The following is a 25,809-nucleotide window of genomic DNA, read 5'->3' as shown; positions in this document are numbered from 1 at the left end:
TAGTTAGGTTGAGATTTAGTAAACAATCCGAAGGGCCCTCCCATTGCTGGTCGCCGCTTAGATTTTTGTGTTTGCCTCGCTGAATCAGGTGATTGGATTCATGTTTGTCATAGGCCCATGGCCAAAGAAGAATGTTATTGGCCTGCATATTTTAGAGGAGTGGTTAGCAATCCGGAAATATGTGGTTCCCGAGCTGGAGGATCTGAACATTTTCGTGTGCGAACTAAAATATGGGTAAATAATTATTTGGCATTATTTATTTATTTTTGCAGATTTGGCGTTGCTCTATTACATTGTCGAGATTCGAACTTCACAGCTTGTTATCCTTATCCCAAGCAGTCATTTCTGGAACACATAGGCGCACATTATATTAATATTATTACTCAGAACGTCTGAATACGTAGCGTGATTCACTTACAGTAGCTAAGCAATTGTATCAACGTAAGCACGGCCATAATATAGCTAGATTAACGAATAAACTCTGCCCGACCTAGTAATATTATTTTAATGAACGTGCACGCTGCAATTCCTTGCTAACTTGCTAGCTAGACACATTTAACGGCTAATTTCCCCCCATTAGCACCTGTGTCATAGTTTTTGAATGGATGACAACCACATACACTTTAATGAGTAAGAATTACGTGGAAAATGGGAAAGGTCTATTCTTTGCAGCTATTTTCCAGGTATCAATGGTTAATGTAGACCTAGATCTTTACCGTTTCTCTGAATTTCGCTGTGGTATAAACTTGCAGTCATTGTAATTGGCTACTGCAGTTGTAGTAACCATATTCCAAACCTCAAAAATCTAAACCTTGTGTGTGTGTGTGTGTGTGTGTGTGTGTGTGTATATATATATATAGAGATGTATTGAGTCTTCTGCTGTCATACCACTGTTGTAAGGTTATATGAGCTGCTGTCACCTTCCTGTCGGCTTGAACCATTCTGGCCATTCTCCTCAGACTTCCCTCATCATTGTTATGCTTGGTCTGAACAACAACTGAACCTCTTGAGTTGCTGCCACATGATTGGCTGATTAGATATTTGCATTAATGTGTTGGTACACGGGTCTGCCTAATAAAGTGGTCACAGAGTGCATATAAAATGCAGCAAGCTAATCTTTTTTTAATATTACACCACTAGTAGCCTACCAGCTGCATTTCCCCTGCGTATAAATTTCCTCAGTTACTTTTAGCTATCCTCAAAATGTGCATCTATCATGTATCCTCAAAATGTGTATGTGTATGTATGTATATAGGCTTCTATATTGTACAGTATATGGGCATACCAGGGGAGGTGTCAGAATAGGGAACATTTAGTTTACAAATGTATGAAATACATTTCCTACACACAAACATACACACATAATCCTGGCAGGGCTCAATTCACTGCAAGTGACTAATGAATAGAAACGGTCTCAAAACGTAGAGATCAAAGTTCATCTAAACACCCTAGTCCGTGTGGGCAAAGCATTATACCAAAGTTGACGTTATTGATTTTCTTGGCTCCACTTACTTCAACTCACCCCACTTAATCATTGTCCTTTATATCCCTTTTTCAGTCTGCTTGCAACTTACTTCATTCAAGCCTAATCCTCACTGTAATTATCATGTTGGGCTCTTGACTCATACAGCAAAAACGTGTAAAGTACAAACTATATAAGGAACTCAGGGTTCAAGAATTGGTATTGTTATTATTGAGTGCAATTTCCTGGAGTTGATAACTCAGGTTTATATTGAGCTGAAATTGTAAAGTACGCACTTAACATAATGAGTGGATTTAGAAAGACTTGGTAAAATGTAGTTACACTTGTATGATCTCAACCTGGGTCAAAGGGTTGTGTATAGATTTGTCCAAAAGTAGCGATTGATATGATTGAACTTTTTTTTTTTTGGAAGCCAAATTTGTAAGGATTTAACTTATTTCTGTCATCTAAAATTTTTCTTTAACATATAGGGTTGGCTAATGTGTTTTTGCTTCCCTAATATTGTGCCTGTGATCCTTGCTACATCATGTGTTTCATATGCATCTTAAATACACAAATGCTACACTTAATACAATATATTGCTTGTCTCACAAAGAAACTCAATCAGGAATGGTCTAGCTCCACTAAGTTTATGATATAATGTCTCTATTGTATTTTATTAGAATTTTATCCCGAGTATGTATATTTCAGCAAGCAAAGGTGAGAGCATTATTTGAATTGAGGCAATCCCACTGAATAGTGATGTCATTCAATGTGGATATCAATTAACCACAGAGTTTAATTTCATTAAGCTGAACGAGATGAATTAAGTAACTCACCGAAGAAGCCAAGGTTGGCAAATGGAACATTTAGCTGTTTTCATTTTGTATTATTATGCAGCACGTCAATCTTAACATTTGCCATCTTTGCGTAGGATCAGTGTTCTGCATAGTGATTATAGACCTAGTTCCCCATGGGAGGACAAGGTGTTTGGCAAACACAGGCTTCTTATAACCCCACTCAGTACTTCATTTGCACTGTCGTTTTAATCATAACAACATAATTTAACAATGCATATAAAATGACTTGTATGTACTAAAATATGTCTTTTTGTACACTGAGATGAACTTTGCAGAACATAGCCTATTTTCTTATGTTTCTTTTTACCGCATTTAGTATTATGTTGTGTGTGTCTTGCCATGTCTGTAATGGGAATATGTTTGAAGGTGTTAAATATGCTGAGACATTTCTGTTTGCACGATGTAGAGGTTCAATGCTCAGTTTAGCCTACAACTTAGGTACAACTTTGCAGTTTTCTCATTTATTAACTGTTCTTGTCTTTTAGTGTGCTGCTCCAGCCACTAAATGTTTTATGAGTTTTTAAGTTGTTTTCCTGAGAACCCCTGTACTTATTACTTATACAAGCTTTGCATCTTCCACCTTCATACTCACAGAATCAATTAATTCTTTTAAATAATTTACGTTCTCGGCAAACTAGATTAAGCAAAGCACATATCTTTGTGTCAGCCGTGCTTTAAAGGATGTTTTTCAGACATTAACTTACCCCTGACCCCCCAGCTTTCAGAATTCTTTGGTGATTAGGGAAATAGGGTTGCCCTGATAAAGCATTAGTGTGCGACAGCAAGGGCCATGGACCCCAATGCATTTGCACACATCCATTTTTTATGACACAGACCCATAACAATTAGTCTGGTCACTGAGTGGATAATTTTAGTATCCCTGTTAGCTGTTTCCAGAATGACATCACTGTGAAAGTTCAGAAATGGGCATTCTCATCAGATTTGATGTGATGAAAATGACCAACACTGTGGGGAAAAAGAAGGGCTCAAGTTACTCAGTAGAGCTTAGGGTTTGACCTCTTGCATAAATGTATTTTGCTGCTTATTTAATGAAAAACAAACAGTTTCATCACTTTCATTCAATTAATGGGTCTCCATAGACAACGATTTACATGCTATATCCTTGAAATAGCCTAGCATTTGATTACAGGTTTTAGAGATACAATGAAAATACTTTGGTACTGTTGATCGCATACGTAGCATATATAGCCTATTTAATAATCTGGAGTTCTTGTCTGTACTACTAGTCTCTAGTAGCAGCTGTGGAGGTGGTCAACTTCAAAGATCACTGCATGAAGACCTTTTTTTTCTCCTTCCTTACATTTCAGCTTTGGAAAAATTATATTTTGTCATTATCATTCATTTTTAGCCTGGCTACAAATGTTCATTCTTGGGTACATTTACGAGGCTAAATTAGGCATTAATGCTCACTAACATACATGAATTTAGTCCTGTCTTTTGGGTTCGCATAGGCTGTGAGCTTATGCTGTGTTTGGCAGTGAATGTGAAAGTAAACGTAAGTGTGCACGTCACTAACACCGGCACAGGCAGCGTTCGAGCCAGTCTTATGGACGCTGAGGACCCTCTAGTGGGCCTCTGTGCATTCTAGTCAATGGCGTTATGACTAAACCCAAGGTCAAGAGAGCCCAGCCTCCTTCAATTCCCTGGATTCCAAATCTTCCAGTTGCTGCAGGACGTCCCTGTCCCATCTCCCCTGTGCCGCCATGCCCAAGGTCAGGCTGATTCTCCGCTTATCTTTTCAGCCATTGCAGGCCTTACCCTAGAGGAAGCCTTTTTTGAGAGGATGATGGCTGATTTGTTGTGCTGTTGTCAGTCATGTGTCACCCACCACATGTTATCAAAGCCCCTCTCGCTCATGTGTTCAGTGTCGGTAGTGTATGTCCCGTTCATTTTGACAGTACACTCGTGCTATTAATTCCCCCTGTGTTTGGAGATTGTTAAGACCACTTTCTTTGTTTCAGTGCTACATGCTGTAGCAATCTCTGGCAGTATCTGCACAACCTCAGCCACGGGATTTAGTTAAAATGTGACTTCCAGTATTGAAAACCATTTGTCTTAATTATGACATATTGCTGATTGCCTAATTGTTCTTGTTTCATTGTGGAAAGAACCTCTAACCACCGTCTGAGGTGAAAGGAGATTTTGATTGCAAAGCTGTATTTGTTTGAATTTTCAAGCCCCATTCAAGCGGACAAGCGCAACCTGCCAAAACGGCTTTTCCCAGTACTGATAGATGTGAGAATTATAAAGTCATTGTCTCATGGGCAATGGTTGTACGTGAATCGCATGAACTCTGTGTGCAGGGCATGTCTCTTGTTTACAATTTCAGTAAACACAGCCATCGATTGCAAGTTTTGATGATTACTTAAGAACCATAGATTTCCAGTTCTGTAGTTAAAGCCTTGTAAATTTAAATGCTTAATTTTTATAGGCAGTGCACATTGACAGAAGTGTCTAGTTGTAATATATCTGGCAAGTACTATGAGTCTGAAAGAACTTGTCAATAGTAATCCTGGTATTGATAGCAGCCCTGTAGGAGATGTTACTTGCCCCAGCTAACATCCATGTGATGCTCTAAATCATAATTACATTAATATTGACAGGCCCTCGACAATAGTCACATTACTATTGATAGGTTGCTGTCAATAATATGTTCCCAAATAAAACATATTCATTCATAACTTGTAAACTGCTCAATAAAAGCTTTGAAAAGAATATCAAGACTTTGTATCCCTAGAGTGGGTTGGAGCTATAATTTGTCTCACCTAGCCCAGTGCCTCTGTGCAGTGAAGGATTTTCCTCAACGCCGAGCTACAGTGTCTACAGTGTCTACAGCTACAGTGACTGATAACAACTGGAGAAATGCAGTGTCACAGGACCTTGTGCTACTATGATGTTTTTTCATTCTATTTTTAAAATGATAGAGCGCCCTTAGGAAATAACACCAATTAGCATTCACTCGATTATGTAAAACAATTACTTTACATATTGTTTTTCATTAATTTATTTAATAATTTTTCTCTTCAGGTTTGTCATGTTCAAAACAATGTTGGTACAAATGTTGGATTGCATTTCACGTTATTTGTTTTGTTTTTTCTGTCCTTTTTTTTGTTGATAAAATGTTTGAAATTTCTGAATGTCTGTTACTGATAGAATTCAATTATTTTATGTTTATTCTGTTTCAAAAGGTATAAAAATGCTTCCAATTATTATACATGTAACGTTAAGAAAATTGCACTATTGGTTTAGACCATTTATTTTATTTGCATATTAAAAACCATGGTTGGTCTTTTGGCTCTGCTGTGTAGGCCATTTTTCCAGCTTGTGTGTTGAAATAGGTGAGGTCACTGAAAACATTTTGAAGTTCTTCCATAATTTTGTGGTTAAACTTTTTTTATTTTATTTTTTTAGCTTGGCTCATTAATATTTACTTATATGAATATGAACTCTTTATTTGTTTATTTATTCATTTATTTATTTCTTTAGTCTTTAGTTTTGATTCAATGAACAGGTATATGCCTACACATTCAGCATTGAAGACATTTCAGCTGTAGGGCCACCAGTTCGCCTCAGCGGTGTAAACCATTTTAGCAATTTTCCCGAGCACATTACAGCTCATGAAAGTTTTAGCTGTCTGCGACAGTTAATTCTGTAAATTAATGTACAATATTCATTCCTTATACGATGAATACCTGCTTCTGTGTAATAAATAAAAAAGGCAAACACTTATTTTGCTGGAATTGCAACTATGTTTGGAGCCCAGTATACACGGTGAAGCCCTTAACTGAAGTTGGAATCCCCTATTTAAAAAAGTCCTTCCAAATGACAGAACAGTAGGCAGTGAAGAATTGGGGGATGTCACAGCACTGAGATCCAAAATAAAAGCCGCCAAAGTAAAGTAGTTCCACATGGCGGATGTTTACGATACTGCCAAGCTTGTGCTGTTTGGATAATCTTCTGTGATGTGATTTGTCCACACTCTAAATCTCAGAGGGACCAGTATTAGGCATACTGTGCCAGTGCACTGCAGAGCTAAAAAGGCATTTACTACGGGCCTTACTTGTGAAAAGTGATTTCAGCCGAAATGCAAAAACGCTTTTCTTCTTCTGCTTGTAGATGAAACCAGAGGAGACCCTTCCATGGAGGACGGGTCAAGCGCAGCTACTCCGGTTTTGAGAATAAGTCAGCTGGATGCTTTTGAACTGGATACCGCTCTGGAACAGCTTGTTTGGTCACAGTTCACCCAGTGTTTCCAGCATTTCAAACCTGGACATTTAACCCCCTTTGAACCAGAGCTGAAAGCACTCCTACAGCTCCTTCTGTGGAGGTTCACCATCTATTCCCAGAGTGCCACGGTGGGGCAGTCCCTGCTCAACATCAGATATAAAAACGATCTCTCTCAGGCCCAGAGGTACCGGCCGATGAGCCGCAGCCAGAAGCTGTGGTTTGCCCTGTGCACCATCGGGGAGAAGTGGCTCAAAGAGAGGTCTCACAGCCTGTTCCTCACCCGGCCCGCCGAATCCGCCGTTCACAAAGCCCGCCACGCGCTCTCCTTCCTCAACGGCTTCGCCAAAGTGGCCAGCCTCCTCAACTTCTTCCTTTTCCTTCAGAAGGGAAGGTTCCCCACGTTGAGCGAGCGGTTCCTGGGGGTGAGGGCCGTGTTCAGCCGGCCCCAGGGCGTCCGCGACATCGGCTTTCAGTACATGAACCGCGAGCTGCTCTGGCACGGCTTCGCAGAGTTCCTCATCTTCCTCTTCCCCCTGGTCAACACACGCAAGCTGAAGGCCAGCGTCTGCTCCCTGTTCGCGCCCCTGGACGGGCAAGGGGGCAGGGCCACAGAAGCGGCCCATTGCACTGAGTGTGCCCTGTGCGGAGAGTGGCCCACCATGCCCCACACCATCGGCTGCAGACATGCCTTCTGCTACTACTGCGTGAAGAGCCACGCCATAGCTGATATGTACCTCTCCTGCCCAAAGTGTGGATCTGAGGTCAGGAGTCTGGAACCTGTGAAGATGCACATTCAGCCTGTTTGACGGTACTTATTGATATGGACTTTGATCAATGTGATGTTTTGCTTTCTTGTAAAGCACCAATAATTCTATTAATATTTGTAAGCCTATCGTGTGAAATAAATATAATCTACAGGTTAAGTGAATGCATGCACTGTTACTTGTTACACATTCGTCAATAAATATGAATACATTTTTCCAGTGGAAAATGAGTGTCACATCTATGAATGAAGGTTATTTTGTGTTCGTTTTTACAAATACGTATTTTTTTCCATTTCTGACATGCGCTCTTTGAAAATCATTGTAATTTTTACAAATCTAAAAAATAAATGGGTTAAAATTGTAGCACGCTGCCCATTTGCTGCCACATTGTGATTTCCATCATTCATGATCGCTGGCAATTTGCAAAAGATCAAGGAGAGCCCGTGACAGCAGGGGTGGGGCGCTTCGATTGACAGACATCCTGAGGTAATCTTCTTGGCCCCTCTTAATACAGCCGTAAACTGTAACAAACCCTAGTAGGACTGTGCAACTTTGAGGAGAATTATGCACTAATCCCAATAATGACTCCAAAGATGGTTATTTATTCTGGCATTAACCTTCTCCGACGAGCAGAGCCTGAGGCGGAATGCTCCGGAGTAGTCTGAGGCCGACTACAAGGCCCCACCTCTTTTGATCACTCTGGCTTAATTACAGATTGTGAAAGCAATCAATCTCATCTCAAAGCGCGATAGGTTTCTTTGATTGTTGGATGTTGTGCGTTTTAGGTGCGGTTTTGAACAGGCTGATGAAAATGAGCTGTAATGTGTCCACTTCTCCCAGTGGTTCTGTGATTTCTGTCCACCTGTAATGAGTGAGAATTAATGAGCAGAACCTCTGCCATTATAAGAGGATTTTACCTGAAAAGGTTATTGCAGAAACACATGTAATTCCTCTGCAAAATATGCCATTGGTTAATCACAATGGTCCACAGAGGAGCAGGATGTGTCAAAGAGTAATTAAATCCATGTATACACAGATGTACTCATATTTAATATGTAATTGTATGTAATATGTATTACATATACATATGTAATGGGTCTTCTGAACTTGTTTTGTAATCTCAGATTCCAATTTTTTTTTTTTTCTTTGCAGCTCACTCCTGAAATAGTGTTTTGTGTGTGGTGAAGACTTTAGGACCCTTTCATGGTTTTGCCAGAGAAACATATTTATGCCAGGTTTAAACCCACTCTTATGTAATTCACGTTGTCCTAATGAACTTTGCATCATATAAACCCATAGATTTGTTTTGTATTTATCTATTACACATTATTTTAATGCGCATCATGTTTCAGAAAACCAAGGAAGGATTAGAATAATGCATAGATTAAGTTATTGTTGCTGATATTTCATGTTGTTTCCTGTGTATTGGTACATTAGAAAAAAGATTTTGTTCAAAATGATTCTATGAAAAAGACTGCAATATGATATTAATATGAATTATTAAAAAATAAAAATAAAACCAGGAGCTATCGGAACAGTATTTACCATTACAACGTGTGGCTCCGTCAAGCCTGACAGTTTGCCTGTAACCACTGTCAAATATATTAATGCTAAATGTTATCATGTTAAAACCTAAGGTAACATATCTAAAAATGGTTCAGAATAGCTGCAACAAGACAACAATGCCAGTCAACAACCTTCAGCATATTTTTTGTCCAAACCTAATAGCTGGCCTGTGTAACTATCATAGCAGTACAACTTGCTGTAAATTTGTTTGTAGTGGTGACACAGCTAACTTACTGTACTATGCTGCTGTTTGGCATGATTGTTCCGTTTCTAAATGGATATTACTGGTAGTGGCACCTACCTCTAATGTTTGGCAACATACTGATACAGTGGTGTTGTCTTCACTTTCATTGAGTATCGATAATGCACTGGAGAACCAGCACCCTTAAGTTCATCTATCAGTGGAGGACGCCAGAGATCGTTTGCCCACCCCTCACCTCTGACAGAAACATCTGGACACACACCTGGTAACGATTTTGTATTTGATCAGGCCCTGCTGTGTAAATTTATTGTGATCTATACTGGACTATATTGGACTATATTGCTGAATATAACTATTTGGCTGTATTGCATGGCTTTTAATCGACAGTGAATAAAAGCTATGATGAGTGAGTACATTCTGTAAATCATCTCAAGTAATTTCACCAAATATACTGCTTAAAGCTTTTGTCATAAGATGTCATATATACATTTGTGGAACATAGTCTGTGAGGTTTATAACCTTTTGTCAAAATTAGCCTACATGAAGAGCAAACGGACACATATTCTTTTTTAAAGTCATTGAAAGAAACTACAGTACAAACCAACATGATTTCCAGAAACATGACCTGAATCTCAGTGTCCCCATTTATGCAATCGTGAAAGCACTTATCTTTGCTTTAATCTTAAATGCAAAACAAATTCTACACAATGAATACAGTGGCCTATTTCACTGGATTTAATGCAGTTTGTAGGTAGTAACAGGTACCTCACTTGTTATTCTTTATCTTCCCAGAATTACAGCACCTCTCCTCTTTATAGTGCTGATTTCCACCGGCTCTGCATGTAATCTGCACATTCTGAGACCATTTAGTTTGCAAATTGCCCCATGTCTTCCTCGTGCAGCCTTAAAAGACTTGTATTATGGAAGAGAATCCTAACGAGATTCACACTTTGATGAGCCATCTTTCCCATTATGTCCTACATCCTGACTCCTTTGATGTCAGCCGTTGATTTCTCTGATTATTAGTTTTAGCGGTAAAGAGCTCTATTTTAATCCCGGTAATGCCGGCACTTACCTATTGTACCCATCGAACGTGTGTGGGCATTGCTTAATTGAAACTTGGCTCTGGGTTTTCAAAAAGTGAGACACTTTTTATAGACTTATGAGGTGCATAATATTATTTTGTTCTGAAATGTCAAACATTTATTTCACTGTATTGAATATTATTTTGATAAAAGATGGAATAGAAATATCTTCGTAGTGTTTCATTTCTGAAAATAATGGGTAGTCAATTACCGGGTACAGCCTAAATTAAAGGCCTAATAACCTTCAGCTAATTTGTTTAGGTTATCACTGTAATGTAATACAGTAACTACAAATGAGCACATTGTCAAGTTAAAAACATTTCAGAAAAAAGTGATGGCAATTTCAGATAGAATGCTATTAACAGGCTATCGACATGAAAACCAAATCCCGAATGCATCCTTGTTTCTCATGTTAAAATGGAAAAAAATTATTTACATTCCATTACTTTTCCCAAGCGACTTACAAGACTTATATTTTTACATATTGAAATATAAGGTTATGTTTACTGAAGCATATCTTGTTAAGTGTCTTTGCTCAAGGGTACAGTGGTGAGCCTCCCTGTTGGCTCGTCCAGCTTAAGCCTGTTCTTGATGCAGTGACTGACCCAAATTGAGTCAGGACTGTGCCAGTGCTGACTGTGGACGGGATTCCCATGGGGCATTGCACAATTAGCCATGGCGTCTGTCACCCAGGGACAAGGGTCACAGTTCGCAGGGCTTTCTCGTCCTTAGTGTGCACGAGCGTCTCTTTTGGTCGGCCGGGGACCTGCTGTCCGCCTTGGCCAGCTGTGTTAAAAAGAAGCAGCAGAGAGCACATTCTTTGGATGACATGCATGTCAATCATCATACTCCAAGTTCCACACAGAATGTTCTCAACATGGGATGGGCCTATGAATATTGGTCATTCCAAATTGGGTTTAAAAACAGCAATTTGATTTTTTTTTCAACAGCTCTGCCACACTTGGGACTTCAGAAATCCTGCATTGCCACCCAATGAAAACCAATGCACTTCCAGCTGTGGCTTTTAGACTGCTATCAGGTGAGTCCATGGAAGGGCGTGTGCCATGCTTTATTTTGACAGGCAACCTCGTTCATCAAATCTGTCCCCTGCACATACACCAGGGCCTAGCAGCATACGGTTCACCCTCACTGTCTACTCTTTCCAGTCCATAATAGCCATCCATCCAGAGCTCACCTCAGGCCTGTGTTTCACTGGGGATCTTGGCACTTCCAACGCACTCTTCCTGTTACTTAGCCTGCAAGTGACGACAGACCACAAATGGCTTCTAGTGTTAGCAAGCAACCCCTAGCAGTGTGCCTCTGAAATGAAGGGCTTCGGGATGGATCCTGTGGAAAACTTTTTCCCTGTACTGTGCAAACACATTCAGGTTGAAGTGTGTTCAGTAGAACAAGGGGGCAAGGTTGAAATTCTGCATAAATATCAAGGAGTTTTGTATACCATCATTGTACATTACGTTCTATTTTCAATTTGACTGTAACCACCCACATTTTTCACTTGCATTATGTCTGCCTCATTGTGCAATACAGCTTATGCCACATATACATCTTTGTGTAACATCATGGCAAAAATATGTCTATGGCTAAAGTCTTTTTCAGTGTTTAGGCTACTCAGGGCGATGCATACACTGGCACACATCAGAATTATTGTGGAAATGAAACCTGTGATAAATTTGTAGATGTGGAAATGTTTGTGCGTGTGCTTCCTTGTAAGACCTACAAACGGAGGATACAAGCTCTTGTGGAAAAGGCAATACCTGAGTGTCCATGTTACCCTGGGCTCTGATTGGCTAGGCCTGGGACTGGGTAATACAGTGAGTCAGTTAACGACAACAGGGAATTACTGGGGATTACAGTCCAGTCTGCTCAGTAATGAGCCTGGGGTGAAGAGGGTTTCAGCCAGGTCCAGGGCTCTCCACTCATTGATGCCTAATACATACAAAATTGCAAATAATCTTCAGACATACTTCCAGATGTCCCCGTGAATTTCCTGCAGCTTAAACGGAATCTAAGCGCTTTGAAAGTTTGATAACTTCTGCAAATTTGATTGAAACTGTACACATGTCTAGGAATGTAGCATACAGTGTATTTTACAGAGATATTGTTTAACTTTTGGATCTTGCTCAAGTCTCTCCGTTGACTAAATATATTTTGCATGTGCAGCATATTTCTACTATTGTCTGTTTGGCTTTCCCTACATTTAGTGGAAATGTTTCAATGAACCATGACATTTTATATTTAATCATTTGTGTATGATAATTTCTAAATGTATGAAAAGGTTTTCTGAGTTCTGACATACAGAGGAACTGTGGATGATATTGGCCTGCAATCTGTACAGAAGGATATACCAAGTGCCATTGTCCATTATAAATACATCATAATCAATGGAAAATAATGCAAAATTTGTTTCTATGTTTTAACATGTAATAGCTGAATCAAGTGTTATGATTAGGTAACATATACTGTTTTAATATATATATAATATATATATTATATATATATATATATTTTTTAGTTTTGGCCATTTATATCATAAGTCCACCTGTAAAATGGCAAAAATTTATAAAGCAGCCAAAAATGTAAAACACATTCAATGAATGACCAAAATAATAGCTATGCATATCCATGAAATGTATCTGGTCAATATAGATAACTTCAGACTAATGACATTATATGTGTGTGCAAACCAATGCCTAGTATTCAAAACAAACAAGCTGGTAATGGCTAACCTATAATGTGCACAGAACATAATGACAATATCCTTGTGTATTTCAGAGCAGATTCTTCTGCTAGCTGAGAAAATCATTTTCCTGTTTCCATGGAAACTATACTGCAAAGGTGCCTGAATGTGAACTCCTCTTGGAAATCAGTGAACCGAACATGTCTGCAAAGATTAACCTGCACAACGGAAATTTGCTCTGTTTGCAAATGTCTGCACAAAACATGCAAAGCTTGAACATACAGGTCTGAATAGCCAAAATTGATTTATCAATACAGCAGATATGTATATGTGTATATGAAAACATGAAATTGGGGAAATAAAATGCTATTTATTTCATGTTAGGAGCTTTGTACATATGTATTTGCACAGTTTCTTTGAATGACAGTTATTCATTATGCATTATAATTTTACGGCTGAAGAAATGAACGAACGACAGAGCCGTGTTTTGATGTGTAGACTCGGATGTTCCGGGAAATGGACTGTGGCTGACACTTGAAGACATTACATTTTGAAGTCTGAATGGAGAAATATTGCCTATTAACCACTGTCAGATGTCTGCAAATTCCAGAGATTTTTCATATCCGGTAAGGAACTTTGAACATCTTACCTTCAGATTTTCACTCAGAGTGAGCATGGCTCAATATGACCTTCAATTCACTCATGGAACATGAAATTCATTATAGGAAAATAGTCTTGTGCCCCATCTCCTATCCTTTTGCTTTTCTGTTGACACAGCAGGGAATCATAAAAAGCTGACATTATTATTATTATTATTATTATTATTATTATTATTATTATTATTATTGACAAATACAATGGCTAAACTAGTTTTTTATGAAAAACACGAGAGGAAAAATACATTTCATTTTGTAATTATTAATCTGTTGTTTAATCAGGTCTCCGTTGCTTTTAGAATCAAGTGCAATAGTTAAACAAATGTCTTTTTATGATTTGCAAGTATGCGCACTCAATATTCTGTGCTGGAAATTTGTTATTCTATCCTCAGAAATCTCATTTTCAAGGTCATTCTAGATAGTGTCTCTAAAGCCATCAGCAATAGTTCAAAGTGAAGAGACTCAGAGCTTATTAACCACCCCGTCAGGCACCTCTTCACTTCTTTCACATGTTTAAGTGCCCTTCATAATCTTGGGCTTGTCAGTGCTGACATCAATGATAAAAATCATTGAAATTCAAAAAGATGTCTTTCATAAATTTAAACTTGTATAGCAAATTAAGGAATGCCCTTTGTTAACACAAAACTTCTCAACCTTAGTTGCAACTGCATGACTAACAATGAAACCAGAAATCATGTTTTTCTGGCCTAGAACTGTGTGACCAATAAGAACCTAAAAAAAGTAATTGAGATAAGTCACTTTTATTTCCACCAAACTTACTGGATCAGAAGGTTCTTCCTTGGATGGAACAAAAAAATATCTGTCTTTTTGCCAGAAGATTTATTATCACGTCATTAGTTGTTGATTAATATATTATCCCACAATCGACATTTAAATATGAGATAAGCATACTAAAGAAATGATAGTCTAAGCAGAAATAAATGTACTCATGTCATTATACCAAAATGAAAGATTGGAATGGTGTTTATACATATACCTTTTTGTTGTTTATTTATTTATCTGAATGCATAAAAAAATAACGCGGAGCCTTCACCTGAAGTGTTACGGGCGGGTATTCCCCCAGGGGGATCTCATCTTTTACGTGGCTGTGCAGCGTCAGAAAATGTAGGTTGTGAGCAGAGAGTGCTGCATTAAAAAGCCCTTACCCATGGGTGATTTATGGCCTACCACCCAGCCATGCCTAGTGCTCCAAACCATCTTTCTGCTTGGAGCCATTTGTGAATTTCAGCTCCAGCAACTTGGTACTTTATCAAACTGGAGACTTACCACAGGACTGCTGCACATCTGGTCATTTTGCATTTTAATGGTTATTTTCACCTATTCAATTGTAATTCTGTGCTCTAAAGTACTGTTGCTTTCCAGTGACTCTAGCTGAGGAAGACAAAGTGATACAATTACAGGATTTCCTGTTGGTGGCACCTGGTAGTCCTGCTGATGAATATTTGAATGTGACAGCAGCACTAGTGGCACTAAAGCAGAGGATAACCAGTAGCATTATGCCAGCACGTTTGGAGTGGACCCCATTATGTACCACTGAGGTTGCCAGCGAGGGCAGCTTCAGACACCAGAGCACATCCCGGAGACCTCCCTATTCATGACTGCAGCGTAGCCATTCAGACACACAGGTTGCAATTGAATCCTCCTGCATTCAGCAAGTTGACACAAGCGTGGTAATCTACCCTCTAATTGAGGTCATGTCCCAATTAATTACTTTGAGCATCCTGATTTTAATGGATGTAGAACTGCTGCTCAGAGGGCATAAGTGATTAGTTGCAGCATTCTCTTTTCAAGGGTTTGTAAGAGCCTCTGTTTAAAGAAGCTTCTTTCCTCAATTCAATTAGCCTAATTATCTGGTAAACAGAAAAGTTGGAGAGCCTTTTCATGCACATTGTTAGATTAAATCAATAATATGTGGTCAAGCCACAACATCATACAGTTCATATACTTCCAATGGCAGGAGCAAGCAATGTTAAACTTTTTGAAAATGAACAGTAATTCTCTCATAAAGGATACATGGAAGAGGCTAATGCTGCCCTGTCAGCCCTTTCAAATGATTTGACTTGACAGATATACTTAAAGGCCCGGATCAAGAAGTCATATGGCTTCAACAATATGCTATATCAATAACTATGCTCGTTGTGATGCAGTAATAATATCTTATTGATAATCTTGCATAGAAATGCACGTACACAAGGAAGGGACAAATACATGTACACATGCACACACGCTCGCACACAAACACACATATACACATGCAAACACACACACACACTGATCATTTTGGATCATAGAATTCATAGCTGTTTTGTAACTGAGTCAGGCACATCATCAGACCTTATGCAAACCACCAAACACATGATAGGGAATACCAAATTAAATGTTTTGTAAAACCACTGGGAGCAATGCCTCTACCAATGAAGTGAGTTGTTTCTTCATTGGAGTAGAGAACTTTGACTGTGGTATTCTGGATACATTTTCGGGGACAACTGAACAGCCGGGTGAGGTCCTGTGACCTTGTCACAGGGGGTGTGGGGATTTGGCACTGCAATAAATACTGAAACAGTAATCTTTGGACTTCTTGCAGGCATCTGCTGGGCCTTGTGTTGTCTCAGGGACTATATTTGCCTCTGCATAAAAGATCTGACAGTAGACAGGAACCCACAAGATCATTCCAGTACAATGAGAAAAGCCTCAGTATTTACTGTGGGGATGGCCCCACCGTACCTGGCTGAGATGTTGCGTGTGCGAGACAACACGGAATGGATTATCAAAAGGAATAAAAGCAGAGAGGAGAACAGAATAATCTAATGCAGAGTGCTTCTACTCACACTTTTATGACCAAACAGGGCAGTAAATCCTCCAAGCATGAATGGAATGGGATCAGGTGAAAAACAATCTTTTCCATGCAGATATGAGCCCTGCACCCATGATGTATGGGGTCACAACTGGGCGACCGACTGCCCTCCAAAGCCACTTGAAGCTGTCCAGAGGCGTGTGTGTATAGATACACACATTTAGAGATTTTCATGACTTCAGTGATCACCAAAATGAATTGGGTAAATAAGATGAAAAATGAGGTGTTCTTTTTTCCAGATTTAATCCAGGCCAAAATCCGTGAAAAAAAAAAGTCTGCAAACAAGGTATGCTTGCAGGTGTACATTGATTATTGATAATCTCACATACAGACAAACACACACATGAATGCTGCACACACACAAACACACACACACACACACACACACACACATATACAATCTTCTCCGAAGTAACTTTCAAATTATCAGAATGTATCTATTTATCTTGTAGGGGAACTATGGCATAATCTTTACTTGAAAGGACTGTTTTTAAACATCTTTTCTAAATACCTTTCTTAATTTTGTGGTTTATGTGAATGTAACATTGTGCATTAATTCATATTAAAAAAGAAAATGGTTCAGTGTCTTCATTATTTCTGTAGTAATACTGTAGTCTTTTTTATTTCCCCGCAGTCAGTAGAAACTACCGCGATTGGTCTGGTCTAATAATTCATTGTTCAGAATTCTGAATCCTAGATTACATCTATAGCAGCTTAAAGTGTATTTTCCTATAAACAGCAATCTGTGGCTCATAAAAATTCATTATATAAAGGCATAAACAAGCCCCTTTCCTTCCAGTCACAGGCAGTAAGTGATCCATCAGTTTTCCACAGAAAACCAATTTCATTGCAGATGTCTTGTAATTTCCACTCAGGCTAGATTGTGGGGCCCACATCACACAATCCTGGTGCAGGGAACGTACGGGGGAGGGGGATTCTGCTCCCGATTTTTAATGGGACAGAATATTATTTGCTGTCTCATCAGTTTTGTAAAATAACTAGAAGATCTAGTCTATCATTTAGCCAATTCTTCGACACAGTATAATTTGACCTAAGATGCCTGCCAATTTCATTTTATTTGAAAAGTCTAGACATGCAGAAATTCTCTTTTTGACATATTGTGTTTTGAACAAATGTTCCTTTCGCACATTATAGGCAGAATTAAAGCAATGTGCATGAACAACAAAAAAAAAAACTACTCAAACTGCACGGTTTGAGCGTGTTGTAGTCATAAAATGACAACATAATTACGATGGCTTATTTTATAACGTGTGATTAAACAAACAAAGCATGTCACTTATTTGTAAGACTGGCATTGTAAGGCCTTTATGTCCTTGTATGTATTTTTTCTTCACTTTAAACAGAAGTGACATGCGTGTGCTTCCACACACATACACAGGAGAGCGCAAATAAGGAACATGCAGAAAACCGGAGGAGACTTGAAAGCATCTAGAAGGTTGTTATGGCGATCAATGATAAAAGCGGCAGTTTGATGTCAGAATCATGGGGACGGTGCTGCAGAATGTCTAATGCTGGGATAATGTTGTTGTTATGACGTACAGACGGGAACCTCTTTTTGTTCGCTTGTTTCAAAAACGGGGTCACCAAGCCGCCTCATGTTAATCAGCCTCATTCTGGGGCAAGTATATGTGAGAAAACATGCTATTGACAAACATGAATCTGACATTGCTTTAACTATAAATATAAGCTAAAAAAACAGAAGGAGGCCAAGTTTTATGCTGTAGTGAATTAGGAAATCACTTCCAAATTAGTGACTATTAAATGTAAATGAACCACTTCATAATTCTATTTTTGAAGAGGTCATGTATGCATGGTGGAAGGATTACATTTGTTAAGAAAATAATCAAACTAATATTTACAATTACTGAGCTTTGTTGAAATAAGCCACCATATATGAAATGTTTCATACAATCACAGATCGCAATGAAGCTAGCAGTGCTCCTAGAATGGATTGATAGGGTGGGCATTTTGAGATATTAGTTGGGCTTCCTTTTCAAATGTCATGAACACACTTCATGCATGAAGTTCGATTGAGCAGACAACAAAACAAATCTAAGAACTGACTGACCATTCTATGAGGTTGTAACTTGTTAATTTAGAGAAACATGAGTCTAAATCTTGAACCATACTAGTTAGCCTAATAATGGTAAGAATGCATACATCAGAGATATGCAGGCCATAGCTGCTGGGCTGAAGGTGGTGTGATCATCTCTGTAGCGGCCTAGCAGAACATCAAGCCTCACCACCTCAGAGTAGGAAACGTGTGGCGGGGATCAGCCATAATCAAAGCCCCACTTTTTTTAGTCCTATGAGTTTTTTAGTCTTTTGAAACCTGGACAGTTGTGTGATTCATGGCACACTGATTTCTATGTGGCTTGACTCTTTGTAAATATTCAAGGGAATCATAAAGGCTTCTATCTTTAGATATGAGCACGTGGGAGTTGTGTTTTTTCCATTGGCTAGCAAGGCTATTGCTTGTTCATTACCTTCACAATGAATAAATGAATAATATTCCACAACTACAAGCACAAATGTATATATAAATATATACATGTGAGTACATGCGCACACATACAGTACATAGTCAAATAATCTTGTAAATATACCTTGTAGATTCTGAGCATGTTCCTTTTAGAAATAAATTATACCAGTTATGCAATGTAGGAGCTATACCTGATTTAAAGAAGGTAGGACAAAAAGTAGGACATTTAAAATAATTTATTTAAAAAAATAGTTACACTGAATAAAAACTATGAATAGACCCTGAATTTGAGCACTGTATCTATTAAGTACAGTAATTAGAACAGCAATTTATGGAATATGGCACTAATATGGTGATCTTAATATGGTAATATGTGTTTTTTTTGCTTTTTTTCACAAACAGTCTCAAAGTCTGAAGGCATTCATTATTACTTAGCCTTATTAGGAAATATGCTATTGAAAAATATGAATGTGAGGTTGATCTATGTTTAATGTTCATGTTTTAGTATATCTGAACTGTAAAAATGTAAGAAAGCAAATATCCTGTATACAATTAAAGACTTCTCAACAACTGTTTGCTTAAGAAAATGAAAATGAAGAGTTGCAACAACACTCAGGAATTATGCACAAATGAATGAATGCGTTGACTATTGAAAGCTCCATTTCCATATATTATGGAAACAGCATGAAGATTTTCACCTGGCTTTGCCATTTCACAGTTGCTTCAAAAACAACATCATCTTTCCAAAGAGAAAAATTCTGCTGATACCCCTCCGACCCAAAAAACAAATCGCTTTTAAGGTGAACCTTTTTATCGCGGCATACGGCATCTGAAATGTTGCGAGTACTGAGACCGCTCTCAGGAGCTAGTGTGTTTTCTGTCTGCCCCCCCGTAAGAGTGAGAGGGCATGAGTGTGTTCCCCTGTTTCACTGGTGATAAACTGTTCCTGAGGGTTGTGTACACACAGGGGTGAAATGCGCCCTTCCTCTCACGTCTGGTCTCACACTCCTCCTGCGTGCTTCATGTTCCCATCGCAGAGCCACACTGCTGAGCACTCTTTAAATGTAAAGCACAGTTATAAAAGGTGACATATTTATTGCTGTTACCATGGTATTGTTTCCAGTGTAAGAAAACAAATTAAATATAAAATTGCATTGTTGAATGCCTGGTCTGAATTCACATGAACACACCTCCACTGAACCCCACCTCTTACACTCATTATGTGCGTGTGTATGTGTTGGTGTGCACGTGTTTGCATGCTTCTGCGTGTGAAAGAAGTAAAACATAATTTGAAAGAGGATTGATCTCACTTTAGCGCATACCCTGAAACGATACAAGTAAAAACATTTAAGTTAAAATAATAAACATGAACACAGCTTCTCATCACAGAAATACAGAGCATTGAGAGAACTAATCTCAGGACAGAAATCCAAACCAGCATGTCTCTTCTTCTCTCCGCTAGCAGTTAAATGTTTTATTTTTGTAATCTAACAAATCACTTCTCATCCATAATGTACAATACAACCTCTGCATTCCCATTGAATGAAAAACCCCATATAAAGTGCTGTGCTCATGAATAAAATGCTCTTCACCTTTTTGCTGTGTGAGGCATGTATTTTCTTTATTCTTTGAAGAAATAGACCAATCCGTCATTTTGGACAATGGTAAATGGTTGTCACTCTATTAGCATAAACTCCATTTTCAGCTTTGGAGACTCCTGAGAGCTTTGTCATTGCACCAGTAGGCTTTAACTCTTTATACATATAGGACAGAAGGAGCTGGAGAGCTCATTGTTTGCTACACTTCAGACAGCCAATACTGTTCTATTTTCAGTTATTTGTACTTCAGAATATGACAATATAACTTTGAATGTGTATTCATAGACGCACCTTTAATCAGAATCAGTGACTGCAGAACTGCTTTCTGTATCGTACAGCAGCATGCACTATCCAAATTCAGAAGAATTGAGGATTTGTGTTCTGTTCTTGAATTTTCAGAACGTACACTCTATAACAGTTTTGAAGACCAGAACGATATCTTCTTTTTCGGGCCTGAATGAATCCTCTACAGCAACTTTAATTTCCTTCACTGATAATTCACTTTCTCATTGGTATTGCTGCAGTCTTCTAAGCAGTGCAAGATAATTTGCTGTGCAGACGAGTAAACAAAACTCTAGGCGAAGTTTAACATCATTCATTTCCAGCAGAATAATTGAGATATATTTGTGTATTTGGCAGCTGTGCCTCACTTCTCTGAGTGATTTTTCTTCCATTAAAGATTCAGACAATTCACAGATGGATGCGCAGTAAGGGCTGGCCATTTCTCCTGTAGTGACAAAGAGTGGCCTACTGAACACATACCCACTGAAATTGCACGTTAAGTGGTGGGACACAGTGTTATAAAATAGCCATCTGTTGTTAGTTGAAATGTGCATGTGCACACACACACACACACACACACACACACACACACACACACATAAGCACACACAATATTGCTGCCATGTAGTGGCAATGTTATAACATTCACAAAACATTCCAGTAACATTGTGAGAGCATTTTATGTTAGCTGGGTAATAATAATAATAATAATAATAATAATAATAATAATAATAATAAGATGTTTATACACAATGGTCCTGAAAACCTAGTTCAGTATCGTCAATAACACCAAATTTTCTTTATACTACTATTGTGGACATTGCCTCGAGACCCTTATAGAGCCAATCTATTTTGTTTACAAGAGATTTAAATTCTTAGTTATTTTGATTTTCCAATGCAAGGGGGTGCCTGGATTACACAATTTATCTTTAGATACGCAGCTTGCACAAAGATGCATATTGAACTTCACCAAATGAGAATATTTTGTTTTGCAAAAAGGCAAATAAGCTTTTTCTCTCCACAAGAAAGGGCTTCATGCGGCTAGTTTCATCTGTCTTAAGTAATACTGCCTTCCCATCTTCATCCTTAACCGTTTGGGATCTGTGCTTTTCTGAGCATATTGGAAAACAGAAAAGAACAATCTGCGTATAGAATCCTAAAGGGTTAAAAACAGCATATGTTGCAAACGTTTGCTATCCTTCTTTTCCTTAGTGAATCACTGAAGCTAATTTTCATTTCTCAGAGCTTTCCTTGCTCCTTCACTTAGATACTTTTATTTGTTGACAATGCAACTGACAGCGGATAAAGGGAAAATGATGAGCATGTGGATCTGCAGCTATGCAATAATTCAGTTTTTATTCCCTTTTTCTTCTTTTGTCTGGCTATATGCTGGCTATAAGCTATAAGTTATAACATTATCTCAGTAGCATGTCAGAAGACGTCTTAAGTAAATGACTAAATAATACAGGCAAACCTATCACCATGTTAGTTCTGCTAGTTGGAGAGGGAGGTCACCTTTGAATTATTTTTACTTGACACATTTGGTAATATTCAGTTTTAGTAATAATACTAACACCCTGGGTATACTGCCAACTGGATCCCTCCCTCCCTGGGGTATGGAATGTTTAAATTGTGTCCTTACTGGAACAACCAGGAAATGGCATAGACCATCGAGTACATCTCTGTACTCCTAAGAACAAGTATGTTACTGGATGTATGCCATTAGAAGCTTGAAAACATTTAATTGTGTGTTTATTAAGCTATTTCAAGTTCTGGACAATATCAGTTCAATGTGCCATTACAGTAAACTCTCTCTGACCATGATACACTTTGCAGACACAGATTGAGCCTCATTTTAGACTAAATTCAAATTTGAATGGAGATTCTCCATACAAAACACAATTTAATCCAGAAGTTTAATCTGTGTCCCTGAAACCGGCACATTACATCTGAGAGAACGATAAAAACAAAATCTTCTAACTCTCAATAGAGATGATATAAAATTACTAGTTTCTAACTTGTGGCTAGTTGACTAGCCCTACATTTTTCTTTGGCTCCCCAGGTGTGTTATACTAAATGAAACACAGGTGTTTGAAATGGGGCTGGTATGTAAATCATCTTTCAGCTATTAATATAGACCACTGATTAGTTAGCACTGCAGGAACAGAAATAATAGGCGGCTGCAAAAAAAAAAGAAAAAAAGAAGGAATTATGGATGAGCACCAAAACCCAAATTCTAGTGCTTTGACAATTGGTGCGTCTATGGACGTTCACTGGTGCATACAGGAGTGCGCATTTCTACGAAGGTGTGTTTTCTATAAATGTGATCAGGAAGAGAGGATGCAAAGAATATTGTTCAACAGTAGTCCGTAAGCAGAAGAGACTGAACAAAGTGCAGGTATAATTCTACTAGAGGAACAACACATCTACTGTACTGTAGATACGCTGAGATATTACTGAAACATAACAATCAAAGATATAACACGAGCAAGCATATATGCTTTGGTTTTACGTATTTCTTTAATAAAACATGAGTTAAAATGACAATGATTCCTGTTATGACCTTTTGTTATATTATGGATTAAACAGCTGAAATTACGTATTAATTATTTTAAAAGTGTACACTTTAGTAATTGTGTAGTTTTGTAAAGAATTTACGAAAATGTAATTGCAAAGTGAAATGTGGAGCCTTGTCTGATAGTTTTAAGGAATGTAACATTACTATCCTGAAACTACCCACTTTTACATTTTAGGTAGACAAGCAACATGTGGTGGTTATGAGTATTCAACATCAGAATGTAAGATTAACAAATATATATTTTTTAATAGAAATGTAATATCCTCAAACCCATCCGGCCCTCCTCGTCACTTCAATATCCGGGCAAAAGTTCTGCAGTGTGAGCTTGACTTTAGCAACTCCAGCGGACATTTGATTTCAGAACTGCTGCAGAGTGCACCTGTGATCACATATTTGTGGTTCTACAAAAAAGTGCTCAGAGGTACATATATCCCATGACACTATGTAGAAGATGAGCTAACTAGTGAATTACACATCTAAAGGGCATATGGAACTTGCCTTGTTATTCCTGTCCTTTCCTTAAAGACATGTCCTACAAATTAATGAATTAATTAATTAATGAATAAATAAATAAATAAATAAATAAATAAATAAATAAATATGTAAATTCATAAATAAATAAATAAATAAATATGTAAATTCATAAATAAATGTGCTTCTGGTATTATAACAAAATCATAAAACAACAGTATTTGGGAATGTTAGATGTCAGAGGTTCTGAATATGGCTTCCTGCCTCACGTAATCCCACATCTGCCAGCTTGTGACATCATTACTATGGCGATAGCCTGCAGTGTAGAGCTGTGGCAACAGTAGGAGGAAAAAAAAATCCGCTTTTACATAGCCCTCAGCAAATGGATTTTCTTGGGATAATGTGATGTTTGGGACACTGAATTAGGAATTAGCAAGGAATGATACATTCCCACGTGCAGAACTTAATTAGACTAGAATCAGTTTAAATTGAAAGTCTGGGCCTTAGTGAGCTAAATGCAGGAATTAGTATTCTGCACATGGGAATTTAATGGCAAGTGAAAATCCAATCACTTTTCATTCAGTTCTCTACCTTGGATCCTGGCAAATAGGACAAGTAAAACAATAACATTGCAAACATGAATGTAAAATATTATCTTAAGTCTGGATGAGTCAGATTTTGTGATATTATTTTGATGATATGAACAATCAGGATGTCTCTTTTAAATTTGATGGCAGGTGCATGAATGTCTCATTGAAAATGAAGAAAAACAATATACACTTGGTAGTTAGATTCATAATACAATGTGGGCAGGGGAAGACAGCAATTCATCCATATACACTTAACCCATCGTGTGGCTAAATCATACCTGACAAAATCTTTAAAATATGTGTGAATTGTCACTTCATTCAGCTAATTGGAAGGAAAAGTCAAATTAATGATAAAATATTGACAAAATAAGAAGAGGACATAGTATTTCCCCAAAGAGAAGGGGAACCCAGCACAACAATATCAAATGTATTCCCACAAAATCATCAATCAGGGTAAAGCAGTCACATAACTTTACAAATTCATATCACTGGGGAGTGGAGGAGAACTGTCAGAATTAAAACACCAATTTCAGATATGCCACAATCAGGAAAATGTTGTCATTGGAAAAGCCTTGGAATGGTTATTGGTCCAAATATTGTCAATATGCTTTAAATAGATAGGTACCGCGTTCTATGTGAATTCTGTAGTTCAAGAGCTCCAGGAGCTGTTCTCTGGTCAAAGAACAGAATGTTTCCCCCAAAAATACCTTGCATATCTGCTGTAGCTGTGAAGAGATAAGGGATGTTAAAACAACGGTGAATATGTGCTGGTGCAGTTTTCATGTAGCTGGGAAGTGAAAGTGCAAGCTGTAAAAAAAATATACCTAATGCCTTTTACCATTGTTCTCAGCAAAGGTCAAATACAATTCAATCACATCGCATGGAGGAGCCCGGCGCATGCCTTTGCAAAGAATGCTGGGAATTGTGTTAGCCGTTAGCATTAGAACACACTGAACAAAGTGCAAGCATAACCATCCCAGAGGAACGCGTTTCAAAACATCTAGATACACTGAGATACTATGAAGCATAGCATGTGTCACATTCCGTGTCCCACATTCTTGTGATTTCCTGATTTCCCTGTTTTATGTATTTTCTAGTTCCATGTTCTGTTTCATGTTTTCCTTGTCACCTCCCGTGCCTCTGTCTTAGTTCATTTCCCTGTTTCCCCATTTCTATGACTGCCAGTTCCTGTTCTGTTCCTGTTACCTGCCTGCTTCTCCATTCTGTCCTGTCCCAGCATTCCTGTCTACCCATATCCGTCCTGCCCTCCTGTTCTCCTGCCTGCCCTGTGACTTTGCCCTGCCTGCACTTCTGTCACCTGTTTGCTTGGACTCTGACCCGTTACTTGGACTTGACTACGTTACTGCCTGA

At 38.3% G+C, this 25,809-nt stretch overlaps 1 protein-coding gene across 1 annotated transcript; it reads left to right on the top strand.

The window, feature by feature from the left end:
- Positions 1 to 102: 102 nt before the first annotated feature.
- Positions 103 to 7,697, top strand: pex2 (peroxisomal biogenesis factor 2). Its single transcript, XM_061240139.1, has 2 exons — positions 103 to 234; positions 6,460 to 7,697. The coding sequence occupies exons 1-2, from the start codon at positions 231 to 233 to the stop codon at positions 7,374 to 7,376; spliced, it is 921 nt and encodes a 306-aa protein (XP_061096123.1). The 5' UTR covers positions 103 to 230; the 3' UTR covers positions 7,377 to 7,697.
- The last annotated feature ends 18,112 nt before the right edge of the window (positions 7,698 to 25,809 follow it).

Source organism: Conger conger, chromosome 4 (assembly GCF_963514075.1).
Source record: "Conger conger chromosome 4, fConCon1.1, whole genome shotgun sequence".
NCBI classification, from domain to species: domain Eukaryota; kingdom Metazoa; phylum Chordata; class Actinopteri; order Anguilliformes; family Congridae; genus Conger; species Conger conger.
The sequence above is the reverse complement of the archived record's forward strand: the minus strand, read 5'-3'. Positions and strand labels throughout refer to the sequence as shown.